General features: G+C 39.5%; 1 protein-coding gene across 2 annotated transcripts in view; it reads right to left on the bottom strand.

Moving 5' to 3' along the window:
• Positions 1-7,750: 7,750 nt before the first annotated feature.
• LOC102820321 (collagen alpha-2(I) chain-like) overlaps positions 7,751-18,941 on the bottom strand; it is a 39,858-nt gene continuing 28,667 nt past the window's right edge. The window contains exons 36-52 of one of the 2 annotated variants that reach the window (XM_006834286.1): positions 18,881-18,934; positions 18,685-18,792; positions 18,255-18,308; positions 17,194-17,247; positions 16,055-16,216; positions 15,195-15,302; positions 14,400-14,507; positions 13,966-14,019; positions 13,771-13,878; positions 13,623-13,676; positions 12,960-13,067; positions 12,414-12,467; positions 12,183-12,290; positions 11,217-11,475; positions 10,647-10,831; positions 9,546-9,792; positions 7,751-8,719 (exon numbers count right to left, since the gene is read on the bottom strand). In XM_006834286.1, coding sequence (XP_006834349.1) covers positions 8,571-8,719; positions 9,546-9,792; positions 10,647-10,831; positions 11,217-11,475; positions 12,183-12,290; positions 12,414-12,467; positions 12,960-13,067; positions 13,623-13,676; positions 13,771-13,878; positions 13,966-14,019; positions 14,400-14,507; positions 15,195-15,302; positions 16,055-16,216; positions 17,194-17,247; positions 18,255-18,308; positions 18,685-18,792; positions 18,881-18,934 — 1,974 coding nt within the window. In that variant the 3' untranslated portion in view covers positions 7,751-8,570. Of the gene's footprint in view, positions 8,722-9,545; positions 9,793-10,646; positions 10,832-11,216; positions 11,476-12,182; positions 12,291-12,413; positions 12,468-12,959; positions 13,068-13,622; positions 13,677-13,770; positions 13,879-13,965; positions 14,020-14,399; positions 14,508-15,194; positions 15,303-16,054; positions 16,217-17,193; positions 17,248-18,254; positions 18,309-18,684; positions 18,793-18,880; positions 18,935-18,941 lie in introns of both variants that reach the window. The other variant, XM_006834287.1, reaches the window with a different exon arrangement.

Consider the following 18,941-nt stretch of genomic DNA (forward strand, 5'->3'; position numbering starts at 1 on the left):
CCAGGTGGCATCATTGATGGACTCAGGGGTGGCAGCGGTGGTGAGGTTGGCCCAGGATCGGACATTGTTTTGTTCTGTTTTGCATGGGGTTGCTATGAGTCAGTTCTGACTCGATGGCACCTGACAACAACAACAACAACAACAACAAACCACTAAAGCCAGTGATGATAAAATTGAAGAATTCTACCAATTCTCAGAGTCCTGGTGTGGTGCTGTGGGTTAATGTGCCAGACTGACAAGCTGTTTGAACTGCAAGGTTGGCAGTTCAAGCTCACCAGCTGCTACTCCTCTGAAACTCTATATGGGGTCGCCATGGGTCAGAACCAACTCAACGGCACTTAACAACAACAACAACAACAACTTCTTCAGTCTGAAATTGATCAAACATGCAATCAAGATGTACTGATAATTGTTGCAGAAATTCCTCTCTTGGTAAATATCCAGAAGAAATATGAGCCAGAACATGTAGAAATATGCAAACCAATGTTCATCACAGCACTATTCACAATAGCAAAAAAATGAAAGCAGCTTAAGTGCTCATCAATGGAAGAATGGATAAAAAACTTTGGTACACACACACAATGGAATACTATGCTACCCTGAAGAATAACGATGAAGCTGCCAAACACCTCATAACATGGATGAACCTTAAGGACATTATGCTAAGTAAAATTAGTCAATAACAAAAGGACAAATATTGCATGAGACCATTATTGTAAAAGGTTAAGACAAGATTTCCATACTAAAAGAAAACCTCTTGGATGGTTACCAGGGTGGGAGGGAGGGAACAGTAATTCACAAGTTAATGGGTAGACACATGATAGTTCCAGTGACAGGAAGGGCAATATACAAGAAGCGGGAGGGTGGTAGGTGAAAAATGAAGATATGGGAAGACTTAGGGAGATATGCATAGGCTGAGTGTGATAGAGGTAAATAGTGAAGTATACCCAACATTGGGAAAACGGTGCTCTGTGATACAGGGATTAAGACCCAGTCTGAATGGGTAAAGGAAGGGGGAAAAAGTTAAGGGGCTTGACTGTCATGTGGATATTGGTTTCACCTTGCCTACTGTTGTAAAATAGACATTTAAATGTCATAGTAATAAATATTGGGCATTATGATTACAGAAAGCTTGCAAACCCATCTTCAGCCTATAACTAATTGTATTAGCTAAAAGGGGAAGTACAATTTGCCCAGGGAAATAGGATTCTTGTTTAGCCTTTGTGGACTATGAGCCCTAAGGTGGACTCCTCAGGCCCACCCAGAACCTTCTGGTGTGGGACATTTCCACTTGAAAAGACATGCAGACCAACCCTGAACAGCTAGAAGAACAGCAAATACTTTTGGAAAGAACACAAGCAAACTCTTTGTTAGAATATCAAGCAAGCTGTTTGCCTTGGAGCCATCAAGACAAGAAAAGTCAGCACCTCAGGGAGAGCTCCCTTCTAAGACTGAAACTCAAAGGGAACCCACAAGCAGTCTTGTATGCTCACTGGTGAACAACCTGATCTACTTGTGAGTGGAAGTGTGGGAAATACAGCAATGAGGACATGGGCTGAGTGTGGCCATGTTCCATTGACAACCATTGACCTTGAGATGAGAGCGAAGAAAGGAAGAGCTGGCTGGTCTGAAGTTTAGGGAATTGAACCCCCAAGTCCATGGACACTGACCTAGCCACTGGGGGCTACAGCTGAAAGTGAAGTAGCCAGCTGATCTGAAGTGAGGGGAGGTGTGTAAGAAGTCCTAAACTTGCAAATAATACCCATTTGACATAGCTTGGTTGGCTAATTGACCAGAAATCAACCAGATGAAAAGAAGTTTGGTATTGGGTACAAGCGTAAATTGCTACAATTTGATGAATTGTACATTTGCTTATGGAGGCAATTACTCAAAATTCCAACCAAAATGGCAGGATTTTTCATATCAAGGATCAAGCTTGTTTCCTCAGTGCACTGGGTTGATAAAGACAGGCAACTTAGACACTGGCTATCAAAAATGGGGGGCTATAAAACACAAAGTGGCAGGCTTACAAGCTTTAATGAGTGTACTTAGTTTCAGAATGAGGGGATATAAAAAGTAGAATCCCCACTGAATCATTTTTTCTCTGTTCCAGATGAATCTGGTGAAGTAGGTGGGGGAGAATTGTTGTTTGAATCTGATAACCACATGGTTTACTATGCAGGGAATGACAAATTGAAAAAGAATGGCTTTAGTGGTAGATGTGTAAATTTGAATAATATTGATATTAACTGGTCTTCCTTGTAGGCTATCACAGACATTGTTGTACTTCAAGACAGATCTTAATATGTCCTTTTTGATGATGAATGTGACACCATTCATCGTCAATTTGTCATTTCCAGCATAGGAAACCATGCAATTGTCAGATTTTAAATGGCCAATTCCAGTCCATTTCAGCTCACTAATGCCTAGGATATAGATGTTTATGCGTTCCATTTAATTTTTGACAGTTCCAATTTTCATAGATTCATACTTTGCAAGTTCCATGTTCTGATTATGAGTGGATGCTTACAGCTGTTTCTCTCCATTTTGAGTTTTGCCTCATCAGCAAATGAAGCTCCTGAAGGCTTTACTCCATTTGCAACATCACTGTTAACTCTACTTTGAGGAGTCAGCTCTTCCCAGTCATCTCTTGAGTGCTTTCCAACCTGAGGGGCTCATCTTCCGGCACTATATCTGACAATATTCTGGTGCTCTTCATCATATTTCAGTATTCAATATTCTGGTGTTGACACTGCTATTCATAAGGTTTTCAGTGACTGAAACCTGCCCACCTTGCGTGACCCTACTGGTATTTAAATTATCTTTGGCATAGCCTCCAAAATTACAGCAACATGCAAACCACCACAGTGTGACAAGCCTTTTATAGGGCTTCTGAGGAGTGACTTTTGGGTTTGAAGCACTGACCTTGCTGTTAAGCAGTCCAGGGCTTATCCTCCAGCACCACACCAAGACCTCTATTAATGATAGGTGCATTTTGTTGGTGCAAAATACAGGATTGGGTCATAAGGTGATTTATCAAACATTGTTAAATCAAAAGACAGAAGGTGCAAAATCAGGAAGTGAAAGAATCGAAGACGTATCTTGGTCAATGTCTTTCTTTGATTTGGGTTAGTGTTGGTTAGTTCTAGTCTTAGGATAGGAGAAGTAGCATGTTTTCAGCCTCAGGATGAGCTATGAAAGTCATAGTGGAGAAAAGCCATGGATTAATGGAATGAATAATATTTCTTTCGTATAGTGGTTCATACTTCTTTCTTGGTCATAGATCCCTTGGACTCTCTCAGGAAAGTGGGGCCCCACTTAAAAAAAAATACCCACAAATTGACACATACACCTAAAATTTGAAATGATATTTCAGGAGTTCCTGATTTCCTACCTCCCGGATGTCATGATGAATTTTGTGCTTGCAGCAGCAGTTTATAAAATGGTGGTGCACCCACCTCAGAGGGTGTGCAAAATGATCCACTGATAGATGGGAGCTTCTTCTATTCATGCTTACTTTCTGCTTTATTAAATTATAATTGTGTGTAGGTTTTCTATTACACAAAATATCTTGATTGCTGTTTTTTTTGAGGTGCCATAGAGTTGATCCTGATTCATAACAACCCTATACACACAACAGCGTGAAACTCTGCTTGTTCTTGCACCATCCTCACAATTGCTTTGATATTTGAGCCCATTGCTGCTACCACTGTGCCAAGCCATCTTCTTGGGGGTGTGCAGTCATGTAATTTAGAGTTGTTGTTCTGTGCCGTGGAGTCGGTTCCCACTCATAGTGACCCTGTACAGGGTTTCCGAGGCTGTAAATCTTTATGGGAGCAGAAAGCCTCATCTTTCTCCCGTGGAACAGCTGGTAGTTTCAAAGTGCTGACCTTGTGGTTCGCAGCCCGATTCGTAACCACTACGCTACCAGAGCTCCTCATAAGCAAAATTGGTTGTAAGAGCTCAGATTTTTCTGATAGCAAGGCACAATTGAAAAATTAATAGACTACCAATAGAGAGAATGATGCTCATTAAACTTAAATTCTAAGCTCTTTTCTCCCTAAATCGTAGAGCCATTCATAGGAAATTCAATCAAGAGGTGACTGGAAATTTTGGATTTGATAATGATGGCAAATTGGCCCACAAATTATAAGTACTTCAGCAAGTGCTTCATTGAGTCTTCCTAGAAGTTCTGAGAGATAGGTTGAACAGGTATGAGAATGGGAACTGATAGTTACAAAAGGTTGGGTGAATGAAATTCGATAGGTTCAGTAGGTATGGGAATGGAAATCTCAGAAAACAGGTTAACCAGTTTCGTAGCTAACATATGGGAATTTCCCAGGGATCCGTACCTACTCAGTGGTGGAATTGATACTCATAACCTTGGCTGGTGACCACAAATTATGTTTGTTTCACTCGTTTGTGGGGATATGTCAATCACGATGGGCTGTCTATGTTCCCATTGCTGTAGTTACTGCTACTCCCCCAGGATTCTGGGTTGTTGAATCCTTGGCTGATTTAAGCACAGGGATAGAAAGCAAATTTTAGCTTCTTTATCAGAGGGCCAGGAATCAGAGCCAACAATTCAGCATTAGTTCTCTCCTGTTGGTACTATAATACCAACATATTTCAAAAGAGATAGAGGGCTTTGGAAGGGTTTAGATACATCTATGTACAAAAAAGATTTACAGTAGGTTATTAAATGGGAGTTCTGAGGCTGGCTTCTAGGGAAGAACCAACCAGTCTTTCTGCCAAATTTCCCTTGGTGCCACTGTCAAAGGCAAAATACTCATCTAGATAGATTGTTGTTCTGACCCCAAATGACATTTCCAACTTTTCTTATATATAATCCAATTCCTGGACTTCCTTTTCAGTGATATTAAGTGAAATTGCACAAAGAAAGTCTTTTGGCATTAAGGATAATAAATGCGTTCAACACTGACTGCTCAGGTGTCTTTGCTCTTTACCAGTGCATTAGCTGCATTGATTTTAGAAGTTTAAATGACCCTTTTTACCAGACTTGATTAATATCTCCTCCCTAGATCTTGGCTACCTGCTTCTTTCCTCTCCCAGTACAATCTTCTACCCTATCACGCTTGCACAAGTTAGAGGTGGCTGACCTTCACATGACCAAGGGTCTGGAAATGTTGCCAGGACAGCTCCTTGGGCCTGATGATTAGCCTGTAAAGAGGGGGCTATTCATGGAAGGATCAAGTCTTAGTACATTGCTGTATGTCCTCCCTCCCCAGCCCCTGGCTCAGATCCTGGAAACACTTACAATGGAACCTTCTTAGTTAGGTAAGTACTAGACTGTTCTAATATGTACTTTCTAGAGGAGAAGCTTTTAGCTAAGTAGAAGGTTTGAAGGATAAGTGGGATCTCTAGCAAGAGACCGTCAGCTCAACACAAATATCACTGTTAACTGCATGAGACTAAGGTTAATTTTGTGAAATTTCCTCTAATGAAAGTTGTCTTTGCTATGTTCTGAGAACATGCCACTTAAAATTCTGTTCACATATTTTTAAAATTGTATCTCTGCAAATGAACTGTGAGATCCTTGGGGACTATTCCGCTGGGTACATGTTTGTTTACTCCTCCCCATGTCCAGTAGCCTGGTGGCCCAAGGGGGTGATGAGTCCTAGGCTGGGCTTCTCCTTTTCTTTCAAGAAATGGGTGGGTGGAAGGTTGACTGCCCTTTCCCTGGAGATGACTACTTCTCCACTTAAAACTGCTTATTTCTTTTCAGAATTTTTTGAAAGTCATTCTTGCAGATTTTAACAACAAATTTGGAAAATTTGGATATAAAATAATCCCTACCTTACTATACCAATACCTTACTGTGCAATACACCTATTGTTAGAATTTAAAAACTATATTAGTCTTTTTTATAGGCATGTTCCATACGATTCTAATGATTTGGATATTATATTTTAAATATAGTGTAATATTCCATTCTAAATATTCTTTTGTTGAGCTATCCTCATAAATGCTATTGGAATTTCATAATTTGACTATTTTTCTATTGTTATCGATTAGATGTAAAATTATTTTCTCATTGTTACCTAGTAGATATATCTAATAATAACTTATTTCTTCATTGTTTTCTATTGGATATATAATGATTTAACTATGTCCCTGTTTTTACACAGTATTGATCAAGTAAGTATTAAGCTACTGTGGGCTTAGAAAATCTGTCAACTTTGATTTCGTTTAACAAAGGTCATTATTATTATCTGTTGTAGTGCTTGGTCCATAATTGGCCCTCAATAAAGAGTAGATTCTTCCTTCTTCTCTTTCCCTTCTTTATACCTACCTGTGGCTGATTCTTGTACTGTTGAGTGTGAAAACATATTTGACATGTAACCCTGAGATTTCTAACTGCTTATCATGAAATTAGCCCTGACCATTTCAATTACCAGTGTTAATAAGTACTAGTGTTGTGATCCCTGAAGTTTAGTTTTTTTTTTTTTTTTTCTGTTTGGTCAGGTATAACTTTGTGTTTTTTCTTGTCAGATACAGAATATTAGGGCTACAAAGGACTTTGTGAATTGCCATATCTGATGGTCTCTCAATTGGTGCATATCAGAGTTTTCCAGGGTTCTTAGATATACTGATTCTTGCTAAATCTAAGTCTTTTAGATAAGACCTGGGAATCTTTCAGTATCCCATTGCAAGGCTGGGGGTTCAAATCCACCAGACACTCCAAGAGAGAAAGTTAAAAATTTCTGAGCTTCAGAATCCCTATTAGAGTTGTTGTGAGTTGGAATAGACTTGGTGGGTTTTTATTTTGGTTTGGTGTTCTGATTCAGGCAAAGGACCCTACTTTGGGGCTACTACTTGGTTAGCTAGCTAGACCTTGTGAATTTTTTTTAGAGTTAATGTTAGATTTTTATCATATTAAATCTTTCGCTTTTCAAATGAATTGAATCTTGAGCTGACTTACAACAGGAGGAAATATTCCAATCACAATTACGTTCTGCAACAGGAAATAAGCATGGAATGAACCTGAGCATTTTACTTGACACATTACTATGTTTAAGTGTATTAGAGATGTCATTGAAAGGTGCTGGGGAGGAAAATGAACTTGATTTGGCAGGTAGGCGTTCTGGTACTATTATCTACAACTGCCTACTGATTGACAGCACACACATTACCTCTAAACAGGCAGTGCACTCAGTGTATGGAATTTTTACTGAATATCTGAAATGGTTTCAGCTAATAGTGTTAATTGTGCACAGACCAACGTTTATTGACTGTTTCCAACTGTTTAATGGATAGCAAATCAAAATGTTAAGTATATATATTTGAGCAGGGAAAATATTTAATAGTGCTGTTGTTGCTAAATGCCATAGAGTCGGTTCCGACTCACAGCAACCCTGTATAGGGTTTCCGAGGAGCAGTGGTGAGTTTGAACCACCAACCTTGTGGTTCATAGTCCAGTGCTGATTCTACAGTGCCACACTAGAAATCCACCTAACAGTGTAGGAAAGAAATATCCCCATATGATAGATATGGAAACTGAGGCTCAGAGTAGGGAAGTGCTCAAGGTCAGTCAGCTGTGAGGAGCAGGATCAGAACTGGAGCTCAGTCTCCTGAGTCCTTGCTACCTGTGCTCTTTCTACTCCACTCAACTGCCCTTTATGCATGTTACACTCCAAGAAGACGCACGGCACTAACGGCTAGTAGACCTGCTATAATGCGTATCTATATGCAAAAAGCATTTAAACAAGGAATTTTACTCAGTATTTTCTTTTGGAAAACCAGACATGCTTTATTTCATTTTTTTCCACAATTTATTTAAACATCTCACATATACAAAATAGGTACAATTTTTTTTTTTTCTTGCTAGTTTGGAACCATGGAAGAAGATGAAAATTAGATTGGCAAAGAAAAAGATGCTGAATTTCAAGAAGAAGACAACATTGGGCAAATGATCCACATGCTTTTAATTGGAGATACGATGGAAAATACTGATGTGAAACCAAGTGGGAAAAATAAAAACAACAATAAGACTCAATACAGAGAAGTGTTTCTTCTCAATTTCTTCTAGCACCATCAACATTCTTCAAGTATCTGAAATACTATTTATTAGCACCTTTGCATTATGAACAAAACAAACAAGTACCTCAGTCCATCTCTGTCTAGGTCAGCACCTAATGATGTGGATCACACTCATAGGAAAGTGTTTTGAGGTAGTTTAAACCTTTGGAAGTTTGGGTTTAAAATTTCCCTTTGTGGAAGATATTCAAAAGCCACAAGTGGTGCAAATGTTCATGGTTTTTATTTGAGTTTTTAATTTTCATTTTGGTTTTCTTACAAAGGTTGACATTTTCCAAAACAGGTTACGAGTGTTGAAAATTTTCAATTCTTTTGGGGAGAGGGAGAAAGGAGGGAGTTTATTAAACCATATTGCACAATGCTCTGATCAATCCTGCTTCGCGTTTTGCCCACAATTTAAGCAAGTAGATGTGCAGAAGAATGGAAGGATTCAACTTTCAGTTAAAAAAAGAAGAAATGGCAAAGAGAAAAAGTTTTTCCAGATTTCTTTTTTGGTTTAATTTAGTTTGAGTTCATTTATTTGAAACAGACTGGGCCAAAGTCCAAACCAAATTCTTGGTCAGCGCCACCGATGTCGAAAAGTGCAATATCAAGGATGGGCAGACGAGATGGCTTATTTGTTTTGTATTCGATGATTGTCTTTCCCCATTCATTTGTCTTTCTCTGTTTAAAAGAGAAGAAAAGCAATACATAACTAGCACCATTTCTAAATCTAATAACATCTGAGGCTTAGATTTTGAAGGCACCACTTTCTGGCCTGTTGTGTCATTCTGAAAAGATGTATTCCAGATTAACAGGTTCATCTTTCAAAACAGCAAGATCAAGGGTGTCCTTAGGGGGAGGGCTTTTCAATCAGCTTAATAGTTGTTTTGTGGTTTTTTTTAAATGTCTCAATTCACATTCCAAATGATTTGTTTCTAAAATATCCTTTTCAGGATTGGTGTGTGTATGAATGAGAGAGAGAGGCAGTTTGTTAGAAATATAGTATTACTACTGGTGAAATGTTTTCAATTTAAAGCATACTATAAAGAAAGCATAAAGAAAAAATCAATGTAAGCTATATTGATAAGTGAAGGAAAATGAGTGACTATAAATGATAGCTTTGACTCTTTTAACCTTAACTAATTTAAGTTATGAGTATGTATCGTTATTTAGAAACTCATGCTAAAGAGAAATAACTAATGCACGGGCATGGTATAATCAAGGGGGCTTCAAAAAGTTCATGGAAAAGTGGAATGAAAAAGATAATGGAATTTTTCATGAAATTTTTGGAGCCCCCTTGTATAAAAAAGTATTTCAGAAGGCAAGGCCTGACAAGGATATTCTAGATTTACTGTCAAAATTTAAATAAATACATTTGTTAAAAAAAAGATTGAATAAGTTAAAATCTCCCATCAATTTGTTCATCTAATAGTCAAGCTAGAACCAACCCCCTCCCCCACCTTTCCTCCTTCCAAAATAAGTGTTTTTCCATATTTCCCTAATACTTACGGAGCAGCCATCCACAAGAACAGTGTATGTGAACCTGCTGTTGCCCTCGGCAACAAGTTCAACATCATTGGAACCTTGCAGAATGATGGCTTTTTTCAGGTTGCCAGTCTCCTCATCCATGTATGCAATGCTGTTCTTGCAGTGGTAGGTGATGTTTTGAGAGGCATGGTTGGCCAACAAACGCATGAAGGCAAGTTGGGTAGCCATTTCTTTGGAGGTCACTCCTTCTTCATTGTATTCAATCTATAGGGAACAAGATGGGAATTTCAACTAGGTGAAGAAGGGCTGAGGCGTTGATCAGGTGCTACAAGTCAAATTAAAAACCAAAGCAAAACATAAAGCACTTCAGTGCGACACTTATAGTTTAATACAGGAAGGAGTAATACACTCAGATCTGAACCTTAGGAAAATTATACTTTTTAAAGAAATTGCAATTCACTTGTCTTTCAAAGCATCTGTTACCTAGAATAGTGGTGGTAAGGCCATGTAACAATGAAACCAGCTTCAGTTGAGTCTGTATGTGTATATTTCTTCTACAGAATAAAGACTTTGACCTTATTTTTCTGTAATTCAGTAAAGTTGGTAAGAAGGATTGATTAAAATTTTAGAAAAGCTGCTCACATTTAGAAAATACATATGCATGTGTGTGGGGCCATTGGCTGGCCAGTGATCCTTCACATCAAATAACATTAGTTTCTTCAATGATTATCAATTAAGTCAAATTTGAATAACAATTTTGAATTATAAGATGTATTCAATCAATCTATCTTTTAATGTGCAATCCAGGATAGAGCTGGAACACAAGAAATGGCAAGTGTTTGTTTAACAAGCCCATTTTGGTAAATAATTAAAATACAGCTAATTAAAAATTAAAGAAAATCTAACAAAATATTGGAGTCCTGGCATGGACTTGTAGGATAAGCACTCACCCTCAAGGTTTATCTGAACCACAGGGTTGGCAGTTCAAACTTGCTAGCCATTCTTCAGAAACCCTATGCAGGGCTGCTATGAGTCAGAACTGACTTGACAGCATTTAACAATGGCAGCAACAACAAATATTATTTAGTGGAAAAAGGACTGTTTGCAGGACTTCTCACCTGGGTACCACCATTGATAGTTTCTCCTAACCAGACGTGCTTCTGGGCCTTGGCGTTCCTGTACCAGTTCTTAGCTGGGATATTTGATGGTTGGGCCCGGATGCAGGTTTCACCAGTAGAGAAATCACAGTATACTTTGATAGCATCCATAGTGCATCCTTGGTTGGGGTCAATCCAGTAGTAGCCTTTTAAGAAGACAACACCATATAATAAGTAATAACTCTCACTTAGCACAGGACAGGCTATAATAACTACTACCCAAAGAAAAATTCTGGTAATTAACTATTTTTTTTTATTATTATTAACAGCACACCTCACATATAATAAGAAAAGGGTGGCTATTACTATCGAAAAGGCAAAAATATAGATTAAGAGAAGCTTCAGAATAGGTGGTGTTTGGGAGAAGACACTGATGCTTCACTAATCACATATGACTTCACATAATGTTATTTTTCTCCAAATACATTTGAATTCTAAAACAAAATACCAGTAAGGTTCTGGCAATAGGAACTGACTTTGAAAAGCCAAGCTTGTGAGGAGGGTCAGTCTGGTTTGGTCATCCTAACCTACCGCTGCTCCACTCTGGATGGCTAAGTCTCAAGTCACGGCAAGTGCGAGCGGGGTTCTTCTTAGAGCCTTCAGGAGTAAGAAGGGTCTCAATCTGGTTGTTGAGAGATTTCAGAGTGGCATCAACTTCAATATCCTTGGGTCTGAGAGAAGGTGGTGAGCGAGGCTGGTCAGCCCTGTAGAAGTCTCCATCAAAACCAAAGTCATAACCACCACCGCTTATACCAGGTGGTCCAGGAGGACCAGGGGGACCAGGAGGACCCTGCAGTAAGAAAAGTGACAAAGAGGAGGTTTTTTATTTCTCACAGTGAGAGACGTTACTGATAACCAGTTTTCAACTGAACTTCATACAAAATCATGCTCTAAAACTGCTGCTGCTGCTCAAGACCTCTTTAAAGTGTTGAAAAGCAAAGATGTCAGTTTGAGGACTAAAATGTGTCTGACCCAAGCTTTAGTATTTTCAATAGCCTTATATGTGTGGGAAGTTGGAGAATGAATAAGAAAGACTGTAGAATTGATGCATTTGAGTTATGGTGTTGAAGAATAATATTAAAAGTACCATGGACTGCCAGAAAAACAAACAAATCTGTGCTGTAAGAAATACATTTAGAATGCTCCTTAGAAGCCAAAGTGGTCAGGCTTTATCTCTCATACTTTGGACGTATTTTTAGGAGGGACCAGTCCCTGGAGAAGGACATCATGCTTGGTAAAGTGAAGCAGCAGAGAAAAGGAGGGAGATCCTCAACTAGATGGACAGGCACAGTGGCAGCAGCAATGGGCTCAAGTGTAGCAGCGATTCTGAGGAGGGTGCAGGACTGGCGGTGTTTCGTTCGGTTGTACATAGGGACGCTATGAGTCAGAACTGATGGTACTTAACAACAACACAGTAAGCAATTATCTAGCTTCAGTCTGAAGAAACGATTTCTCAGGTGAGTGATACCCTTTATTGTTTTCCAGAATCATACTTACACTAGGGCCTTGGCTACCCTGAGATCCACGGACACCAGCAGGCCCAACTGCACCAGGATGTCCAGTGCGACCATCTTTGCCAGCAGGGCCAGAGGGACCAGCAGGACCCTAAGGAAGAATGATACCATGTCTGTGATCCAGGAAAAACTACAGCAAGGGAGCAGAGGCCGGAGTCTCCTTGGCCACCTTAACCTCCATTTCAGAAAAAAACTATGTTTTAAATTGACCTACCCTAGGCCCAGCGGGACCCACAGTGCCAGGAGAACCTTGATCGCCATGTTGACCCTTTAAGGAGAGAACAGAAAAAACACATTTTCAGAACATGTGTCAGTGCACAATTTGCTTTTTTGTTTTTCAAATTGAATGGCAAAACTTTAGTTTCAATGGACTCTGGATTGAAGAATTGAAAATGTCAAGTGGGGCTCTTTTCTCCCATTATATCTATTATATTCAATTATTATTATTATTTTTTTTTGCTACAAGCTATTTCAGCAGTGCAGTATTAGTCACTCTTCTAATTATATTTATTTAAAGTGGGGTTGAAGGACATTGTTGCCTGGAGATTTTAATGTATGTATAGTTCCATTTCCCTCAACCCTCACCTTTTCGTGTTGGGATGCAACAGTGTTGTTTCTGAGAGATGAAATTAGTCAGAAAATAGAAACTGGATACGATGTCTAATGTTTTATGACAATGGCAGTGAAAATTTGGGAGAGGCAATTCCGAGTTGAAGGCCATTAAGGCTGGTATACATGTTGATGACCACATTTTACTTACCGCATTACCAGGAAGACCCTGCAATCCATTGTGTCCCTTAAAGCCACTAAGACCTCTGGGCCCCTTTTCACCAGGTTCTCCCTTATCACCACGAGGACCTTGTGAGCCCTAGAAGGAAAGAAAAGGGCCAAAACGACATTTACTTTTTTATTTTTAAGGACACTCACTTCTCCATAGAGTCAAGTTTAATCTGTTCAAATGTAACTCAAAACATGCAAAGGAATAAAAGCCAGGCTGGTACTACTCCCATCTCAACGGCTATTGCCTTAATCTGCTTTAGTTGAGCTGTCTGTAAGCTGGCTAGGTGCTTGTGATTACTTAATACAAATAGTCAGAAAAGATAAAATACCAAAGTTTTGCATCAATTCGCTACATGGACTAGCATTTATTAAACATAAAGTATAGACTGTTATTTTGGGTGCACAGTGGCTTCACAGGATAAACAATGGATGGAGTACCACAAGGTCAGTGGTTCGAGCCCACCGATGAGGCTTTCTGCTCCCATTAAGATTTAAAGCCTCGGAAACCCTATACAGGGTTGCTATGACTCGGAACCAACTAGATAGCATTTAACACTATCTAGTATTTTATTACTTACAATAAAATATCCTCTATTACTCTTTCCTACAGTATTTTGTAAAGAAGTCATCACCATGTACTCACACTAGGTCCTCTTGGACCAACAGCACCAACTGGACCAACAGAACCAGCAGGACCCTGTAAATTAGAAAGGTACAGATCATTATCAAGTCCAAGGTCCCTTCCCCGCATGAAGACAACAGCACTAAGGGACCAGGGATTACAAACTTACAGGTTCACCACGGTTTCCATGCTTGCCAGAGGGACCCACGGAGCCATGAGGACCAGGTGCACCCAAAGCACCTACGGGACCAGCGTTGCCAGGGTAACCACGTTCTCCCTACCAAAGGCAGAATGAAGCTTAGTCTTGATTAGGACTGTATTGCAGTCACTTTTAAATTAAACAGATGAAGAGAGTTGTACTGACCTTGTGTCCAGGGAGACCATCACGACCTGGGGGACCATCACTTCCAGGGTTGCCCTGCAAAGACCCCATGCACAGTAAATTACTTACTGAGGTCCTGCTGCCCACCAGCCCCTTCATTACTTCCAGTGGTCAATAGTGACCCCCCTTTGTCAGACTGTTAAAAATTAGCAACAAAACCCTGCTAACCTAGATTTTTTAAAGAGGTGTTTCTTAATATTTTGGTCCACCTTTGAAGCATGTTTGTCTAAGGTCCATTCCCCCTCCAAGAAATTGTTCATATTTTCACTAGCAGGAGCCGTCAGTACATATATATATGTTATGGAGAAACAGATCATCTAGTTTGGAGATTTAGAATAAGAGACCCTCAGAACATAAAGTTACACACATATGAAACACTGCTCTGTTTCATTTGACAGACCAAGTGTTGGACTTACATCACGACCAGCTTCCCCGGGGGCACCATTGACACCAGGGTTCCCCACAGCACCAGGGGGACCACGAGCACCAGGGGGACCTGCGATGCCCAGAGGACCAGGTTCACCCTACAGAGGCAGAGAAGATGAAACATGACTTTTCTCATTGGACTAAGTGTTAAACCTCACCCTCCAAAAACCACCTCAGCTGGGAGATTCCAGTTTGAAGTGAGAAAATGAATGAAAGGTGAGTTGGCCATAAAGTGAACAGAAGTATGGTAGTAATCCCTGCTCTTCCCTCTGGCCCTACCCCATACACTTAAAGATAGTCAGCTCTTAAGTAGTTGTGGAATACTGCTCTGTACAAGGAGAGCCTCGTTTTGCTCATTATCTCAAGTTAAATGAATTCATAAAGTTGACAGAATTTATGGAGATGAGCTGGTTCCTCATTGCTATCACCTATAAGGGTTAATGGAATGATTCAGAACTTCCAGAGTTTCATTTTTCCTACAGGATAAATGATGCCAGTATCTCATATTGCAGAGGAGTAAATGCAATTAGAGCTTATATCATTCTTAAAGCATGTAAAAAGAACAAAATCATCCTGCATAATATTAAATTGTGTCTTTGTAGAGTATGTCTAAGTAAGGTAGTATTAAAGCTTCTTAGATAAGTGACAGGTGATCTCTATAAAGAAAATGTGAGGAATAAAAATCTTAAGCGAAGTTATTCAGTGATCAACCTGTCATATTTGAAGTGACAGCTTTAAAAATCTCTTATTATGTTAATGAGACTCCGATGGTGTGAACCACTCACCAGTGATCCTGCAACACCTGGCAGACCACGTTCACCTCTGGAGCCTGGGAGACCCAGAATACCAGGAGCACCGAGAATACCCTGAGGACCTGGGTTGCCAGGAGGACCCTAAACAAGAGGAAAATAAACTGAATACTATTGATAAGACTCTAGGTGATAAGACAAGGCTGACTTGAGGATTCTAAAACTAAACTCTCCTCACCACGAAAAATGGCAAGTGGCCTCCTACTAGAAGGAAATGTCCTTAGATCTCTTTTCTCTACTGAGGACAACAAACTTACATCTTGGCATGCATGTTTTCTTTTTCATTTTTTTTTTTTTTTTAAACTGGTTCCTTCTTGAGGTCAATGGTATAAATTTAAAGCATGGCTTAGGTAAAGCAAATCATTTGGGGTGGGGAGTATAGGTTTTATAGATCTATTTTGACTTTGGCCCTTGACTGAACCAGGGCTAATGAAGGTAAGTTTCAGCGTAGCAGTAATACTAGGTAATGCACGTTAAAGGAGTTACTCGCTTACTGACTGACACGGATGGATGGATTTACAGCATAATGGCCACAGCAATAAGATTCTAATGGCAATTGGATTCTATTTTAATTCAGGTATCAGTAGGGTGCCATCAACAGTTTAGAGGCACATTTTGATAAATCCATGAGTCTTCTCATCTACTGTTACCCTCATCTAATGCCTTCTGATCATCTGCTGAAGCTATAATACCTCAGTATCTGCTGGACAGATTTCCTGGCCCAACTCAACTCTACTTGGGAGCTCAACAAATATAGGCTACCTGAAGATTTGGGTGAGGGCTTTATTTTACTTCAAACACAAAATAGTAATAAAGAGGAGTTTGAAATCACTTACAGCAGTACCAGGCTCTCCAGAGGGACCCTTCTCACCAGTAAAGCCAGGGGGACCAGATGCACCTGTTTCTCCAGTTCGGCCAACTGGACCTTGGTCACCACGAGGACCACGAAGACCTTCTTTACCAGCAGCACCAGGGGGACCAGGAGGGCCAGTAATACCCTGTGAGCAAATGCACAAGATGATTTAGCTTCTGTTAATCATCCTGGGCCTGGAGAAGAGCAGCAGAGGTGCTTGATACTAAAATGCAAATAGTGTGATACAACAAAATAATATTCTGGTCATGTCAGGAAATATTAGACTTTCTAACATTCTTCCTTCTAGACGGAGCTCCCTTCTCCTGAGGCCCTAAGAAGCAAATGACTGTAGAAGAGTCCAAAGAAACTTTCTGTAAGGAAAAGCAGTTTCTTCCCATTGAAACTCTAGTATACTGGGATCAGAACTATATAGACTTATGAGTTAGTTGTAAATGCAAAGGACTTTGGGTTTCAGAGTTCCTACCCTAATTTATTTTGGAAGGAAGTCAATACTGGCATTTTGCTTATCATTGAGGAATCATATAGAATCTCAACTAGTTTTAATTAAATGCCTACAGGGAATGAAGATTTTTCTGGCATGAACCTGTAAAAGGTTTCCAAGAAATCAACATCTTTGCTATTTTTTTCCCTGAAACCTTAACCAGAAGACTTAATCCTTGGTAATTAATTAAATTCTCTTGAGTTCTGACAGGAGAGTCTGAATCAGAATTAAATTAGAGGCCAAACCACTTTTAAATTCAGGAACAATTATTTCTAACAATAGATGCAAAATGTTGGCTATAAAGGGTAATTAGATATAGAAATATCTGATAAATGACTAAAACTATTATTTCTTTCTTTTTTATTTTAATTTTTTACTTTAAGAAACCATGCCTTTAAAAGGGGAATAGTATATCTATGAATAAAAGTCTCTTAAATTGTTATAAAATATGATTTGTTAAGGTGTTGCCTTAATGGTTCAGAAAACTGGTTTCAGACCAGGAAAGTAAGGGCAAATATTAGTAACATGTCTTCATAGAGAGTTTCTTACCACTTTTATACCAGATGCCAGGTCTTTTGACTACAGTAAATGGAGACATAGGCTTGAAGTGATTTACTTACAGAAGGTCCAGGAGGCCCCGTCCGTCCAGCTGCACCAGGGAAACCAGTTACACCCTAAGAACCAAGCACATTACAATTGCACAGTTAATATCAACTCCAGGGTTTTAAGTAAGATGAACATTTCTCCTTTGGGAAATCCTCTATACATGTATAACCAGGAATAAATTAAGTAGTCTGTAATGTAGGCAGCCTCTTATAGGGTGTTGTTTAACTAGGATCTGGAGAGTCTTTATAGCTTCTGGACGAGCAAGACCCAGAATTTGCCTGAAGACCTTGATGGCTCATTTTGAAAGCTAATACATTATCTGATGGTTGTAAGAGCAGGAGGATAACACATTCTTCCATTATTATGCATTAATGTATATACATTAATTACTTGGCTCAGTTCTGAGGAAATGCATAATGACTACGTTAGTTTGTTTACAGAGGAAGGCATCCAGTTGTCCAGTGAGAGCGAAGGAGCCTTGCTGGTGTAGTGCTTAAGACTGTTAACCAAAGGGTCAGGGGTATGAACCCACTAGCCGCTCTATGGGAGAACTCTACGGCAGTCTGCCTTACTGTTACAGTTTAGGAAGTCCTAGGTGGCAGTTTTACTCTGTCCTGTGGGGTCACTATGAGTCGGAATTGACTCAGTAGTAGTACAGTTGTCTTTTTTTGCCCCCCTTGTGACAGAGGAACTCAGAAGAGTTCAATCCAGGGGAGCTCTGGGCCTCTAGGGAGTCAGTCACAGTGTGAGAACCACTGGATGCCAAACTTAAGGATTTATTCAGTCAGAAGAAGGGGGCCACCAACAGAAAGAAAATGGGCGCCAAAGAGATTATTTATATCTCAATTCGATTCAACCATGGTAAGTACCTGAAATGAAGTGGTAGGCAGCAACATGCTGGGACTAAATTAATATCTTATGTACTTGACTTTAACTTCAGTGTCAGAACTGCTCTGAAGAGAATGAACTTGACCCTCAAGAATCTCCTTATCTACCAAAAAACTCAAAACTTTCAAGTTGTCATTGATGGAATTTGGAGAAAGAAAAATGTTCAGAGTCCATTCTAAATACTCACAGGGGGGCCACCATCACCACGACTTCCAGCAGGACCAGGGGGGCCATTTGGACCCTAAAAGGAAACAAAAAATGACAAAGTCAAATCACAAAAATTTAAAAATACATATAAATGCTATATTGTTCTTCAAATTGATAATTTTCCTATCTATTAGAAGCAAACAAATACATCTAGAAATTAAAAATGATTATCTATACCACACAAAACAAATGTCAATTTCCTTATGGGGTTACTGAAGAATTAAAGTATGATAATATTTATAAAACTTATATTAATTAAAAAGCAGCATATAAGTATTAATTCCTTTTTTTTTTTTTTTTTTATCATCTAGTATATTCTCTGGCATATAGTAGACACTTGGCCTAATGCTGAATTTTAAGATCTTTTAGATACCTGCAGGCTGGGTTGACCACTAGTCAATTTAACTTACAGATGGACCAGCAGATCCAATGGGGCCAGTGGGGCCAACAGGACCATTTTCTCCCTTAGGACCTTTGGTTCCTCTCTCTCCTTTAGCACCAGGTTGACCAGCAGCACCCTGTTGGAAAGGAAGAGTTATAATATTCTGATTCACTCTATTCCCCAAATTCGATGTTTCAGATTAATCTTCTTTATATGATACTCACAGCAGGACCAGCAAATCCATTAGGGCCAGCAGGACCAACCTCACCACGTTCACCCTATGTA

The sequence above is a fragment of the Chrysochloris asiatica genome, unplaced genomic scaffold, assembly GCF_000296735.1.
Source record: "Chrysochloris asiatica unplaced genomic scaffold, ChrAsi1.0 scaffold00010, whole genome shotgun sequence".
NCBI lineage: Eukaryota > Metazoa > Chordata > Mammalia > Afrosoricida > Chrysochloridae > Chrysochloris > Chrysochloris asiatica.